Source organism: Nerophis ophidion, linkage group LG02 (genome assembly GCF_033978795.1).
Source record: "Nerophis ophidion isolate RoL-2023_Sa linkage group LG02, RoL_Noph_v1.0, whole genome shotgun sequence".
In the NCBI taxonomy this organism is placed as follows: Eukaryota; Metazoa; Chordata; class Actinopteri; order Syngnathiformes; family Syngnathidae; genus Nerophis; species Nerophis ophidion.
Window position 1 is genome coordinate 19,381,016 of NC_084612.1, and position 16,618 is coordinate 19,397,633.

A 16,618-nucleotide genomic window follows, 5' to 3' on the forward strand; every position below is an offset into this window, starting at 1 on the left:
GGATAATTGCAGACAATCACATATCACACCTGACATATTTTAGACTTTTAATGCATCCATAACAAGTTCTAGTCATTAGTTCAACTAAAATCTAAAGTCAAAATTGAGATAGAACATGTCAAATTAACCTAAATTAAAAGGAGATTGCTTTGTTAAAATATGCACACAGTAGATGTTGCCTTATCCACCCAAAATGTCAATATTAGCGTCACAGAAGTGACTAAGCACAGTCATATATTCCAAAAGTGGTTTATGGATGAACAATTCAATCCAGAATGAAGGAGAAATGTACATCATAAACACAAAAACATGTCAGTCCAACTTTATTACGCAATAACTTGTGAATTCTCCATTATGTACTATCAAACATTAAGCCTGATGTTAGTTGAGCCTAACACATCAAAAAAAGGCATGAACTATTCCTCTCAACTCCTGACTTAACCTCTTTCCACCTGCTCCCCCCCATCTGCATGAATTCAAGTATTGAAAGTGCATTATTGCAATACTGTCCCGCTGCATATGCAAAATGCTTGAAACACTATAAAACTGCAAAAGTCCCACATCGTTGCATACAGCTCACAAAAAAACAAACTTATCAAATATGCTTGTCCCCACCAGACCTCCATGTCTCAGACATGTGTGGTCTCCCATACCCACCCTTTTCCCCAAATAGAAAAAAGATGCAAATATCGACATTTTCAGTCCTATTAAAAATGTCAAGAAGGAAAAGAAAGTGCAATGCGCCACGTGGCTGTAAATGTAAGCAAGCCTCATCCATTCTGTCCTGCTGTGACCTGCATTGCTCCACAGTCCTCGTCTTCTTCCAAGCTGCGCTTCCTGCTTCCTGTTCCCCCAAAAATAAAGGAGACAGTGAACACTATTTTGACAAACCAATTTAGGGATTGTGTACTAACCTGGCATGCCTGCTTGTAGAAAGGAGCGGCCCAGCTGCATGGGCGACGACATTTTAACGGTTAATTTGGCGAGGTAGATCGCTTCATACTCCTAAAAACACAAAGACAGATCACCATGTGAGCACCACTACCACACTGGCAGTCCTTCAAAGTGTACTTCACATCTCACCATGGGCCGAAAACTGCACTCTGCAGAATATTAACCAAATACTGCATATGCCAGTCGGCAACCTTTCCCAGTCTACTGTGTTATAAAACGTGTCCACTTAAGTCGGCGTGGACAAACATGGTCACAATATAAACGTCTAGTTACACAACTATTAAACGGTGATGTCCGGTATTGTGCAAAATAAGCTTCAAAATAAAAGCATGACTACATAAACCTGGATTCCGCTTGTCTATTCCCCCCTCGATTGTTAGCCACAGGAAAAAAAGATTTGATAATTTAATTTTAGTCCAGACCAGTGCTTCTTAAAGGCCTGCTGAAATTAGATTTTCTTATTTAAACGGGGGTAGCAGGTCCATTCTATGTGTCATACTTGATCATTTCGCGATATTGCCATATTTTTGCTGAAAGGATTTAGTAGAAAACATCCACGATAAAGTTCGCAACTTTCGGTGTTAAGAGAAAAGCCCTGCCTCTACCGGAAGTAGCAGACGATGACGTCACATGTTGATGGCTCCTCACATATTCACATTGTTTTTAATGGGAGCCTCCAACAAAAAGTGCTATTCGGACCGAGAAAACGACAATTTCCCCATTATTTGAGCGAGGATGAAAGATTCGTGTTTTGAGGATATTGATAGTGTCGGACTAGAAAAAAAAATATTAAAAAAAGTTTAAAAAAAACGCGATTGGGACGGATTCTGATGTTTTTAGACACATTTAATAGGATAATTTTGTGAAATCCCTTATCTTTCTATTGTGTTGCTAGTTTTTTAGTGAGTTAAATAGTACCTGATAGTCGGAGGTGTGTCTCCACGGGTGTCTTGATGCGCAGTGTCTCAGGGACATCGACGGCAGCTTTGTGGATGGCACAAGCTCAGCTTTTCTCCGGTAAGAAGCGACTTTTTAACCACAATTTTCTCACCGAAACCTGCTGGTTGATATTCCGTCGTGTTTAATGTTCGCTTGACTGCGCTCTGATCCATAGTAACGTTTCACCTTCGGGAATTTTAAACAAGGAATCACCGTGTGTTTGTGTGGCCAAAGGCTAAAGCTTCCCAACTCCATCTTTCTACTGTGACTTCTCCAATATTAATTGAACAAATTGCAAAAGATTCAGCAACACAGATGTCCAAAATACTGTGTAATTATGCGGTTAAAGCAGACGACATTTAGCTGTGTGTGTGCGCAGCGCTCATACTTCCTAAAAACCCGTGACATCTTGCATACACGTCATCATTACACAATGTTTCCAGGACGAAACTCCCGGGAAATTTAAAATTGTAATTTAGTAAACTAAAAAGGCCGTATTGGCATGTGTTGCAATGTTAATATTTCATCATTGATATATAAACTATCAGACTGTGTGGTGGGTAGTAGTGGGTTTCAGCAGGCCTTTAATTACTGTATTTTCTGTTACGCCTCCCTATCTCACCGTGACTTTAAATAGTATTATTTGTCTATAAAACTGTTGTAAGTACACCTGGGCATAATATTGTATCCTTAAGATTAAATAAACAAAAAAAGAAATCTGGATCAATTTACAACTTTATTAACATTGTCTTTTATTCTGTAACAGAAAACATTGCATTAATTTTCTTGAAATAAAAAAAGAAAATCTTTATTTAAACTAAACATTTGATCAACTTGAACCATTTGATACTGAAAAAGAAAAATATACAAACAAACCATAAATTCAAACTGATTATACATTAAATCAAGAGCACGATATATAAAACAGTAACCTACAAAACAAAAAAGTATAACACAAGTTGTGTTTTATTTTTTTTAATCAAAATGAGGAAGTGATGATTGATGGGTACAATGAGCATATTTTGTAGTCCAGAGCTTTTCAAAGCGGGGTTTGAAGCATGATTCGGCATGAAACTGATAAAGCATCTTACCCGGGGTTACACGCGCACCACTGTTTGTGTCTAGGCAGACGGGAAAATTACTGCAGCAGCTCTGTTGGCTAAAATATTTTTCGTTTCATTTGGAGAAAGTAGTTCACGATTTACAACATAAGAAAACAAAATATAAATCTGATGAGCAGGTATTCAGCTGAATGTACATATATATATATATATATTTTTTTTTTAATGTAGTACGTATTCATGTTACATTCATGCTCCTATTTAGTTCCATTTGTTTTCATATTTCATTTCACCAAAGCAGTAAGTTTTTATAACAAGCTAATGGCTCTAATGGCCAGGCCAACGCCACTGCCCCCTATAGCTCAATGCCCGAGTCACAGCCCTAACCATCCATCCATCCATCCATCCATCCATCCATCCATCCATCCATCCATCCATCCATCCATCCATCCATCCATCCATTTTCTACTGCTTATTCCCTTCCAATGCTCCTTAAAAAAAAATGCACATAAGGAGGAAAACAATGTCATTAAACTACTGTAGGTTACAAACTCCTTTATTATCATTAATTCTCCATATGAATGTGGCCAAAGTCAAATGTTTTAGCAATTGGTTGGTTGGTTTCAATATTGTCGACACTCAAGTCAGCCAGTCTGAGGGGGAAATTGTATTTTACAACCTTTCCCATTAAATAGAGCAACAAACACTAGTGGCGCTTGTATTCACTAATGTACAAAATAACATAATTTCAAAAGACAATGGATACAAAGTGAGTCTTCAGAAAAAAATGCTATTTTGTGGTCATGTATTTTAACATTATAATTGAAATGAAAATGTTTACATCTCTAAGTTTAATAAAACAAATAATACAACATACTTTGTTAGCAAAAATTTGCACCTATATAATACAAATATTAATTAACAAAATATCTTGAGGGAATGGAGGCTCAAATATACAGAATCATAACAATAACTAAAATAGCTAAAATATTGCCAAACAAAGTTGCACTTCAATATTAAACATGTAAGCAGAGGTTGAGTTACATTACTTAACTGACAATCAAGTTAGGGCCTTCTTAAACTAAAGTGCAAGGTAACAATAAAACAATGGTTTAAACAGATGTATTAACAGGTCATATGCAAGGCAAATTTAAGTTTGGCAGATTTCGAGTGAGGAACACCAACATGATATGACAACACTTTATTATTTTTTTTTACATTTATAACAGTATTAAATGGCAACATGTCTGTGAGCGCACACTATTTTGTTTACACCGACCTGCCAAGTGATTGCTAAGTGAGTTTGGACTGTCAAGTAGTTCTATTTCAAGTGAGCGTTGTTAGTTGCGCACATTTGGCAAACTGGCTTCTTGGGTCTTGATAGCCTCATCTTGTTCCATGGGTTTTATACTGAAATATTCCCACATTGGTGCGGTGGGATTTGGTTTTATGTTCATTTTGTCAATATTAGCTGCTACATGCTAACTAGTAGCACTGTGTGATGCTGGCCGACCAGCCGCCCTGCATTGCTTCACAAAGAGTCAAAGACACTTAATGAGGACAAGATAATTCCCCTTCTTTTCTTTCCTTTATGGTACTTACGCGCCTAGCAAATTAAAGTGACGAAAAGTGTGAATACTCTTGAAATATGCACATGGCGATTTATGGACGCTGGAAAACTTACCGACTTTAATTTTTATATATCGTCCGTTAATTGACTTAACGAATATTGGCCCAGGCCTAATCTGAGTTCAATACCTTAATCAAAAATGAAAGTGTCTATTAAAATGAATTTTCCAGTTTGCATCTGAATATATATGTTGTTAAAACATTTAAATTTTTTTTTTTTTTTTATAAATGTATCAACTTTAGAAAATAGATTTTCTGTGCTTGCTTTATCTGAAACCTGGCTTGTTGACAATATTGCACAACTTTACTCATTACCTCATTATTATGCCGTACATGTATGTTGGAGAAATAAGAAGGGTGGTGGAGTTTCTATTTTTACAAATACGGACTTTACGTTTGTTGATTCATTTCAGTAATGTTGAGGTCGATTCAATGGTAAATGGGTTACACTCTTACAGCGCTTTTTTACCTTCAAGATACTAAAAGCACTTTGGCACTCTTTCCACATTCACAAAAAAATCAATATTTGTAGAAATTCCAAATTGCTGTAATTTTGGAGGGAATACTCTTATGATTGTTGGGTGTATACATTGCCCACCTGACAGTGACACTGATATCTTTATTGAAGCATTGTCATCCACTTTGGAGATGATTAGTGTCACAAATAAGGCTTGTATTCTTTTGTGGGGAGTTTAATATTCACCCTTTAAAACAAAAATTAAGTTCTTCAATTGATTTTCTGAATTCAATGTATATTTTTTATCCACTAAATAATAGACCTCAAAGGGTAACAAACTCATCTGCAACTTAAATTTATCACATTTAAACTAATCATTTCAATAATTCAATCATTTCTGGCTTACTGATATTTTAGATCGTTTTCAAGAATTAGTTTTTTTTTTATACTAATATTTCGCTGAAGTTGAAATGAAACGTACATTTACTATACTTGTCTTTTAATATCTCATGCTAATCTTGATTGCTTGACAAGACAATGAAGAACTGTCAAATATTCCTGAATGGTTTAAAATGAATGAATGGTCACTTGATATTAAAAAAAAATTATTTTATGATTTTTAGTATGAAAAACAAAAGCAATAATAAAGAAGAGGTGAAATTATTCATGGATGGAATAACATTAGCTTGGTGTCTCAAACCACATTTTCAGGAGTTATTGTTAATGAAAAATGAACTTTGAAACAACATACTGAATTTGTCCGTAGCAAAATGCTGAAATCCATATGGCATTTTGAAAAAAGTTCATTGTTGATTGTTCTTGTATGTTGACATTATACTATAATCCACGTATATTGTATCGCAATAGTATTTGGGGTGCTATTTGTCATTCATACCTTTATTAAGTCTTACTAATCCAAATGAAATTTTTGAGAACAATGATTTCATCGTATGTTCCTCTTAAAAAGATAGTATTTTGACAAATAGTTTTCCATAATTTATTAACATAATCTTCTGAAATACTTTCATCTACCTTTATGGAGAACATCAACTAAAAAATGTACACTATAACACAGAGAACCCTCTCTTTGGAAGAAACTGCCACCAGCTCTTCAATCTACAACAACACTTCATTCTTTCAAAAACAAATTAGGTCCATGTTGGTCTGAAGTGAATTATGATATTGATGTTTGCTGTAAATTATATGTATTGCATGTGACTTGTCTATTTTATTTTATTATTACTTTTTGCTGCTGTGTAAATTGTGCCTTTTTGAGGCAGGTGTCTTTACAAGATCTTACTTAGGGTGTCCTCAACCTGTCCTGCACATATTTTTGCTTTACATTGTATATTGTTTTTTTTTTTTTCTTTCTGTGTGTGTGTGTGTGTGCAACTACAACAACACGAACGGTATTTAACGCTCTTACCAGTCCAAAGCTCACTTCTTAAAAGGTTTCAGCTCACCTCAAGCTGATGCACAAATCCCACATTAGGGTTGATGCAGAATCTCCGCTCTTGGATGTGGCTGAAAGCATCCCTGGAGTGAACACAAAAGGTACACAACATAAACAGACAACTCTTATTATTTCACACTTGAGCTGCTTTTTTTTGGTCAAAATATAAGGACATTTATTAATGTTTGACAATGTCCAAGTCCTAATTTCAAACAATGATTGTCCCCACACATTCAATACACCTGGGGCTGCTCAATTTTCGCCATAAGTGAAATACAGGAATTTTTTTTTCGTGTGTAATTAGAAACTACAAATGACAAGAGGGGGTGGAAGGGTTGTGGATATGATCATGTTATTTGTAATGAAATAAATTAATACAAAAGGCTTATATATAATTTAATGACAAATCTTTGTCTTTTTGTTATATCAACATTACATACTTACTTGTTGCTCATTTATTTTCTTTCTACAATGTACAACAGATCCATTAAAAAGGCATGTTACGCAAATGGCCCCAAGGATCACACTTTGAACACTACTGGTTTGCGTATTTCACCAAGAAGAAAGTGTTTCAGTTAAGGAAATGAAAAAAATGGAATTTCACTTTTTTATTTCTTTTATGCCTATCATTCACAATCCCTATTAAAAGACAAGAAAACGTGCTTTTCTTATTAAAGGGCACGCTAATTTGTAAAATATGGCAAGTACAAGGTGGCTAACAATGCAGCTAATGGGAGTACGCTATTCCGCTATAAAATCCTCTAAACAAAACATCCAAAAAAAAGCCAACAATACTCCATTGACATCTTGTCACTTGAATATTAATCAAGTATCACCGATAGTTATTGAAGGCACTAACACTGTCAAATTTCTTTTAGCGGGTCCGTGATCACAGAGCTACATCGCCTCTGAGCTGGTGAGTTAATTCTAGATTATAAATCATGCCTCTCACCTGTTGAGTAGGTTGTGGCATTAAACAGAGAAGTGGGTCAACTTTGACATCCAATTTACAAACCCCGTTTCCATATGAGTTGGGAAATTGTGTTAGATGTAAATATAAACGGAATACAATGATTTCCAAACCTTTTTTTAATCCATAATCAATTGAAAATGCTACAAAGACAACATATTTGATGTTCAAAGTGATAAACATTTTTTATCGTGCAAATAATCATTGACTTAAGAATTTGATGCCAGCAACACGTGACAAAGAAGTTGGGAAAGGTGGCAATAAATACTAATTAAGTTGAGGAATGCTCATCAAACACTTATTTGGAACATCCCAAAGGTGTGCAGGCTAATTGGGAACAGGTGTGTGCCATGATTGGGTATAAAAACAGCTTCCCAAAAAAAGCTCAGTCTTTCACAAGAAAAGATGGGGCGAAGTAAACCGCTTTGTCCACAACTGCATGAGCAAATAGTCAAACAGTTTAAGAACAACGTTTCTCAAAGTGAAATTGCAAGAAATTCAAGGATTTTAACATCTACGGTCCATAATATAATCAAAAGGTTCAGAGAGTCTGGAGAAATCACTCCATGTAAGTGCCATGGCCGGAAACCAACATTGAATGACCGTGACCTTCGATCCCAGACGGCACTGTATCAAAAACCGACATCAATCTCTAAGGATATTACCACATGGGCTCAGGAACACTTCAGAAAACCACTATCACTAAATACAGCTTGTCACTACATCTGTAAATGCAAGTAAAAGCTCTACTATGCAAAGCAAAAGCCATTTATCAACAACATCCAGAAACGCCTCCGGCTTCTCTGGGCCCGAGATCATCTAAGATGGACTGATGCAAAGTGGAAAAGTTTTCTGTGGTCTAACCAGTCCACATTTCAAATTGTTTTTGGAAATATTCGACATTGTGTCATCCGGACCAAAGGGGAAGCGAACCATCGCAAAGTTCAAAAGCCAGCATCTGTGATGGTATGGGGGTGCATTAGTGCCCAAAGCATGGGTAACTTACACATCTGTGAAGGCAACATTAATGCTGAAAGGTACATACAGGTTTTGGAACAACATATGATGCCATCTAAGCGCCGTCTTTTTCATGGACGCCCCTGCTTATTTCAGCAAGACAATGCTAAGCCACATTCAGCACGTATTAAAACAGCAAGGCTTCGCAAAAAAAGAATGCAGGTACTTTCCTGGCCCGCCTGCAGTTCAGACCCGTCTCCCATCGAAAATGTGTGGCGCATCATTAAGCGTAAAATACGACAGCGGAGTACCTCGGACTGTTGAACGACTGAAGCGCAACATAAAACATGAATGGGAAAGAATTCCACTTTCAAAGCTTCAACAATTATTTTCCTCAGTTCCCAAATGTTTGAGTGTTGTTAAAAGAAAAGGTGATGTAAGACAGTGGTGAACATGTCCTTTCCCAACTACTTTGGCAATATTTCCCAACTCATATGGAAACAGGGTTTGTATACTCAAGAGTACGAGAAAAACACAAAAAGACGCTGGTTTGCTGCACTTTTTTTTTTTTAACCTGCATGAGGATTATGAATAATTAATCGGCAAGATATGAACATCCCATCAGTCGGCGTTACAGGGAGAGCAGATATCGTACAGTAAGTGGTTAATATTACGTTTGATATTTGTATTTATTCTTTAGCACAAAGCAATACTTATGCATTAAGTTTGTGTTTCACGAAAGCTGGATCCGATTAAATATGGTGTATGAGGTGTATGGTGTACCGCCAGTTGTTATGTTTAAAAGCTAGGGCAAACTGGAAGTGCTGAATCCGCATCTGTGACCGGGCAAGCCATATAGCCATAAATGAATGTATGGGAAATACTGTTGTGTACGTGTGGGGAGCGTGATATGTCTGGTGTAGTCTGAAAGTGCGAGATAGAGAGTGATTATAATTTAAAATGAATCTTGCGGGGCCCATGTTAGACCTGGGCAGTATTCTGAGAAACAATGGAAAATATTATCACAATATGTCAGTAATAAGTTGAGACAAATGCTAATAAATAAGTAAGTTTGTGTGTGTTTTAGTAAGTTGTATATTTAAATACCTATGTATAAAAATAAGGTTAAATGATAGAAGGAGGAATAGGGATGGAGAGAAACAACTAACCTGTATTTCATTCCAAATGTTTCCATTAGGTAGGCAATCACTAAGGCGGCACTGAAAGTGAAAAACAGTTTTTTTTATAGTCACTGCTTTAATTTAACTATCTATGCTCTTCAGTTGAACTTTTTGATCGTATTAATTTCTGAAAAATGTTATCACAACAAACTTTCAAAGCCAATTTTAAAAACACCCTATATATGTAAAAGCCGAAAACTACTACAATGTTTGGTACACTTTAGCCTTTAAGGTCATAACAATCAGTTCCTGGATGCTCGTTGGACTTGAAACCCAATTGTTCCTACGGACAATAGTGTTAAAAGAAGTTGACCGCAATGGAAGGTCAAATAGGTCAGATTAAAAATATATATTTTAGTTAAAATTGCAAATATACATTATTAAATGTGTCGATTTAATGTAAAATTATAAACATTCAACTAGTTTTCACAATTTAATTCAAATTAATACGTTTTATCTTTTTACAATCTGATTATTTCACGATTTTATTATTTTATGATTAACTTCATTATTTGTTTACATCACACACCTGTGTGGCAGCTTTTTATGAATTTATTCCATTCGTCAAACTCACCCGTGAAAGTGAGTGAGTGGGTCTAACAGAAATCTGGTCCAATGATTGCTTCAGTCTGATGTCTGTAACTTTGAAAGTCTTCCAAAACATGGTAGCTGAGGATATAGTTTTAATTTTCAGGAATTGGTGGTAGATATTTGCTACTTGCAGAGTATGTGGAAGCGGGACCTGCTGATTGCTGACCCTTAGCATGAAGTAAATAGAGGAATTCATCAAAGTTATAAGTTATTTCCACTCTTTCAGATCAGTACTCCTCCACTTCTTTGGTCGAAGTTCTGGGTTACCAATCAAGTGTTAGGTTCTGCTTACTGACTTTGATGGCACAATTTGATAGATAAAATAAAGTCACCAAGTGTTGCCACACAGGTTCATTAAATAAATGGTAAAATAATAAAATCATGAAATGTTTAGTATTTCAATAGTTAATTACAATACTTAAATATACTGTATATCATTTTACATTAAACTAATAATGACATTTATTTAATTCCTATTTTAACTAATGACATATTTAAGTAATGATTTAAAAGATGTATTTAGGTCAGTCATTTGACCCTTTATACTACCACTGCTGACAAAGTCTAAATACAAATAATGTTAAAAAAGAAAAACGCATGACGCCGATTTTAGAGGCCTTGTTTTCTGCTAATTTTTGGGTTAAATTTTAGGAATCACTGTAGACAAACTCAAACAATATATCAGTGCATGCAGTTAATTTGTGTCCGTAGTGTGAAGCAATATATTCTATAATATACCTTCTGGAGATCCCTGCATTACCATGAACCAGTACTTTCCCTAAAAGAGGACAAAATGGGTTGTAGGATAAAAACATTCAGTGCTGTGATAACAGTATGCAACCTTACCCCCTGTCGCTAAACAGCTGTCAATAAATTCTTTAGTCTATTAGGGGGGGAAAAGTAGCAATTATTACAAGACAAATGGCATCTTTATATTGAAGAAAAGCAACACATTTACAACTTACTGTAGGGAAAAATCTAATTATATTTTCCACTGGATTGTCTGCAATATCTAACACAAGGTATCTGCAAAGACACATAACGTTCAGACAGGTAAGCACTGAGCAGTGATGAACATGCACAACCTTTATTTCAGCTTACAAATAATGTTACCTAAATGTATGAGGGAAATTAGGTTTGATAAAATTGGCTTCAATGTCTTGTCGGACACACACAATGTGCGTTATCCCCTCTCGCTCCAGAATCTGCACCTGTGACAACACCACAAAACGTGCATTAACACACTAAAAAATTCAGTTAACATAATATTGATAAATACCTTGCTTTTCATTGCAGCAGAGTAAGGACCTAAAAACAGTCCAGGCAATATTTCCTACAAAAAAAGAGAAGAGAACAGCATTAATTCCGACAGCAGTTTTTAATTTAGATTTCATTATAGTCTTGACGAAAATGTAGTGTAATTTTAGTCATGTAAATTGATTTACTCAAGTCAAAAAATACAAAATTTTGTCAGCTGAAATTACAGTAAATTCAGTCTACTATAATACAAAGTATAAAAGGTAAGGCCTCCTTAAAGTTTATTTAAACGCACCAATATTTTAGACTAACTGCAAAGTATTTGTTCAAAACAAAAGTAGCATGGTCTTATGGTCAGGAATTACATCCAATGAATACAATAGTCAATGCTAATAAGTATCTTTTTTATGCTATGTCTCTGGGAAAGCAACGGAAAACGGTATAATTATAAACTTCGGTAAAATACTAGGCGGTTAGTAACACCGTTTAATGTTTTTATTATGGAAAAAAGGTGATTTATTAATGCATTTTAGGCGACAATGCTCACTAGCTAAAAACTCAGGAGCAAAGGGGGCGCATGCACACTACAGCTGTTTGCAGTGGCGGAAAACAACACAAGCTTTGCAGTGGCGGAAAATAACACATGTCTCTTGAGATGTTGCCCTCCAAGCGATCGGCCAAAATCTGAAGTCTGGATGTAGGCAGTAGTGACCATGTTATGAAAACGTATTGCACTGTTATTGTTTTGCACCCCCTGTCATTCTAGTACCCCCCACCCCCCGCCCCAGAGAGGAGTTGTACAGTCTAATGGCGTGTGGGACAAAGGAGTTTTTGAGTCTATTAGTCCTGCACTTGGGATGAGTATAACTATAATCAGTATCTCATAAAAATAACAATACATTTGCTTTTCCCTTATTTGCAGAGTGGGCATACAGCGGGCAAGTTCGATGCCGCAACTACAGTACACCATCATCACACATGCAATACCTGATGCCTTCCAGAAGCAGCTGCTTATGCTCCCTTGTCAAAAATGGTAGAAGACCTCACTGAAGCGCTGTCATATTTCATTGCCTAACTTTCAAATACTTTAGAGGTGTGTAACACTAGACCTCTTAAATATCAACACTATTTTTCGATTCTAAGACAAAAGGTGCTGTTACATTACATCTTATGGCAATCATGTGCCATCTTGCACATTTATTTTTATGTATTCATGTTAGTCAGTTTCTGCCATATTACTTTGTTTATAATGCGTATGTTGCTTTCATATGTACATTTAATTTCCACTCGAGGTACATGAAACAGTTATCGACAATGTTTCTTCTACAAAGTGCATAATTTTGAATGTGTTATTTTTGTTTTAAAATAAAACTTAGTCAAAAGATCTCAGTTTAAGTACTTTTGGAAAAATATTCAACACATAAAAATAACGCGATAATGATAACCGTGATCATTTTGGTCACAATAACCGTGATAAGAAATGTTCATACCATGACATCCCTAGTTTTGTCTAACGGAGTTCAGATGCATGCTTTCATCATAATTTGTCTATGAACGCAGGAGAACTGGAAGCTGCAAATACACATAGCTTTAACTTAGTTGTGTAGATGTCACAATTGACGGCTCGCCTGCTGATGGCATCGTATAGTGTCAAAAATAAAATGTGTCCTCTTTACTTTCTCCCAGATGTACACATATTACAATGTGGAACATGTAAAATCCGTACGATATTGTTTTCGCGGTGAGAAATGTAACTTTCTCATCTCACAAGGTAAAGCATCTGATTGGGCTCCTAAAGGCACATGATTTGGCAATGCATTGTTGCTGGACAAACTTTTTTGTTCACATAGCTTTACTCAACCTGCGGTATTGTGAGAGAGAACACAACAAACTGATATAAAATAGATCATATGAAAGAAAACAAATTGTGGGACTGCACTGAAACAAACTACATTGTGTTCCAAATGCCTGCCACCTAAGAAAATAAGTAAAATTGGTGGAATTCATCCATATGAGCATGTCCAGATTTGCGCAAGCTGCCAAAAGTTTCCTGTATCTTGGTCGTCAACAGAGTCTGTTTTAATACAGGCCAAACATTTCGGAATGCCAAGTCGATTAAGACTCTCAGACAAACCATTGATTGATTGATACTTTTATTAGTAGATTGCACAGTTCAGTACATATTCCGTACAAATGACCACTACATGGTAACACCCGAATAAGTTTTTCAACTTGTTTAAGTCCATGTTAATCAATTCATGGTAAACTTTGGGTGTGTGCAAGACCTCTGAATTTTACATCTGAAAATAGAAGACAGTCTTTCTTTCAGAGGTGTTAAGTCCAACAAGACTTGTCACTGTGTGGTTAGGGTTAGGGTTAACTCTAACCCTAACCCTGGAGAAATGTCTTTGAAAATAAATATATTGCAAGTCTGAAATACACTGGGCATTAATGTGGGAAACATTTAAAGTCTTATTGATCTATGAATAGGGCTATTGCTTTTTCCCCCAAATACTGATTTTTTTTCTTACCCCGCAGCTAGCTGAGCTAAGCAGCTAACGCTTACAGCCTACTAAATTAATTGCTATGTGTGCAATAGCATAACACAGGCTTTAATTCAAACATACCAGTGTCAAAATGCCATGAACACACCAACATGTATCAGGTGATGAAGTTAAAATCTCACGGCTGCTAGACAGGCTATTTATCTTCTTTTTATTAGCTCACTTCCTTTTACATTGGAAAATACACATCTTACCTTTTTTATTCCGAAGAAATCATGACAACCTACGAGGCAGTTAATTATGTTGCACAACGTTTTGAACTTGTTGAAAAAAAGAACAACTTTAAAACAAGAGTCATGCCTTTAGCCATGTTAATAAGCTTTTTAGAGGCAAGCTAGAACCACTATGCACTGCGTTTCGCATCACACTTTTCAGCCCTATTGACTTTTCTTTGTAACTAGCTTTCGAATGTGCGCTTTTAAAAAGCCGTGACTGGATATATTACGAACCTGCCCCACCCATCTACAAAAACTAAATTAAATATGATTTGATTTTTTTTCTGTCAACATTTTTATTAGTCGTCAAAAATGTCAGCTAATTTCGTTATAGTCGTAATACTTGATCGTTTATTTTTTCATGCAGTAAAAGTATTAAATCATTGTGAGCTAAGGATTTAGCTATTTTTGAGAAACATTTAGAGTGTAAATATGTTTATATTTGATTCGTTATTTTTGTCAGGTAAAAATAGGTTGTTGACAATAAGACAAAAAATATTAGTCAGCAAAATTAACACTGGTAAAGATGAACAATGGAGTCAACATTTTATGAAGTATGCAAATCTAGTCTTATAAATACTGTAGACATTGGACACTTCATTATTAATAGGAAATGTAATGAAAAGTAACTTCCAGTATGTGTTTAGTACCACTACAAACGATAATAAATATACTGTTAAATGTTTATTGCAGATCATTAGATTGAGAAATAATTATTTATTTATTCATTATTTAACACAATATTAATACTTTATCGTTTATTTGTTCATGAGGTAAATATATTAAATCAATGTGAGCTTAGGATTTAGCTATTTTTTTTGCAAAATATAGTGTAAATATGTTCACATTTGATTTGTTATTTTTGTCAGGAAAAAATAGTTTGTTGACAATAGCAGACAATTAATAGTAAGCGAAATTAACACTGGCAGAGAAGAATACAGTCAACATTTCATGAGGTATACAAATCTAGTCTTATACATACTGTAGACATTGGACACCTCATTATTTATAAGAAACATTAGTAATGAAAAGTAACTTCCAGTATGTGTATACATACTACCACAAATGATAAATATACTGTAAAATGTATATTTCAGGTCATTAGCCTGAGTACTAATAGTGTCTGATGAAAATTATTTACACGATATTAATACTTGTTTATTTGTTCAAATCAAAGTTTATTTATATAGCCCTACATCACGAGTGTCTCAAAGGGCTGCACAAGCCACAACGACATCCTCGGCTCAGACCCCACAATCTTTTTTTTGTTCATTCAGTAAGTGTATTAAATCATTGTGAGCTAAGAATTTAGCTATGTTTCTGTAACATTTAGTGTAAATATGTTTATATTTGCTTGCAATGAGGTAGCGACTTGTCCGGGGTGTACAACGCCATCCGCCCGATTGTAGCTGTGATAGGCACCAGCGCCCACCGCGACCCCAAAAGGGAATAAGCGGTAGGTAATGGATGGATGGATGTTTATATTTGCCGGCTGTCAGCTGTCAAATGTAAATAAACGTGAACATAACGTTAGCTATGACTCTCAGCCACGAACGCCTCTAAACATGTGCAACTTTAACATACCTGCATTTCTCGTCTCATTGGATAAGCCCAGTCCTGTAAAATATAGATTTAGATAAAGGTAAAAAAAAAGGAGGTTAAACAATTAATATCGGAGATAAAATGCACTTTATGACGTGGCTAATGTTAGCTGGCTAATGCTAAACTAGGATACTTAGCGGTGTTAGCTACTACTTAGAATACTACTGTCAGTTTGACTTAAATAATAAGTCGCACTTGAGACATTTATAAAACACATTTCTTAAAAAGCTATACAATATCGAATTGTTGTATATAATGACTACATTTGAGGCGGCCACAAAGCACGATGGAGCTATGAGGCGTTCAGGAACCCACCAGAAGGTCCTCTTTCGTGCCAGGTAAAGACGGAAACTCGAGTTTAATCTCCTCGTCCATTCCACTCAGGGGTTCTGTCCACTTGCCGGTCCCCTCGTTGACGCGACGGACTGGACTGTATCTCTATGCTGACTGGGTTAACTCCTCAATCGGTGTAGTAATGTGTGGCTAGCTTTTACATGCATGTTCGCCATGCTGTCCCCTTGTGACACTCACGTCACGTGACCACCGTGACGCCGCCAACGGCAAACCCGGAGCTTTTTGGGGCGGAAAGGAAAGCAAGAACAAGGAGGACATCTAGCGGTAAAGATAGGAAATGCACACCTTTTTGGAACTTTTTGATTCATTGATTGAAACTTTTATTAGTAGATTGCACAGTTCAGTCCATATTCCGTACAATTGACCACTAAATGGTAACACCCGAATAACTTTTTCAACTTGTTTAAGTCAGGGTCCACGATAATCAATTCATG

General features: G+C 35.8%; 1 protein-coding gene across 2 annotated transcripts; it reads right to left on the reverse strand.

Annotated features, from left to right (window-relative positions):
- Positions 1-33: 33 nt before the first annotated feature.
- Positions 34-16,384, reverse strand: styx (serine/threonine/tyrosine interacting protein). 2 transcript variants are annotated; one of them, XM_061878764.1, is made up of 11 exons: positions 16,146-16,383; positions 15,813-15,845; positions 11,472-11,525; positions 11,306-11,403; positions 11,158-11,218; positions 11,039-11,075; positions 10,931-10,970; positions 9,590-9,640; positions 6,504-6,576; positions 915-1,005; positions 34-844 (listed from the first exon to the last, which is right to left on the reverse strand). In XM_061878764.1, the coding sequence occupies exons 1-11, from the start codon at positions 16,203-16,205 to the stop codon at positions 771-773; spliced, it is 672 nt and encodes a 223-aa protein (XP_061734748.1). In that variant the 5' UTR covers positions 16,206-16,383; the 3' UTR covers positions 34-770. The 2 variants fall into 2 exon arrangements, with proteins under 2 accessions (XP_061734748.1, XP_061734757.1); XM_061878773.1 differs by lacking the exon at positions 9,590-9,640 and having other exon boundaries at positions 16,146-16,384.
- Between the last annotated feature and the right edge of the window lie 234 nt (positions 16,385-16,618).

Coding starts and splice junctions, on each gene's coding strand:
- styx (XM_061878764.1), bottom strand. CDS start 16,205: ATGGACGAGGAGATTAAACTCGAGTTTCCGTCTTTACCTGGCACGAAA. Junction 11,404..11,471: donor CTGCTGCAATGAAAAGCAAG/GTATTTATCAAT, acceptor GTGTTGTCACAG/GTGCAGATTCTGGAGCGAGA. Junction 11,076..11,157: donor TAATTAGATTTTTCCCTACA/GTAAGTTGTAAA, acceptor CCCCCCTAATAG/ACTAAAGAATTTATTGACAG.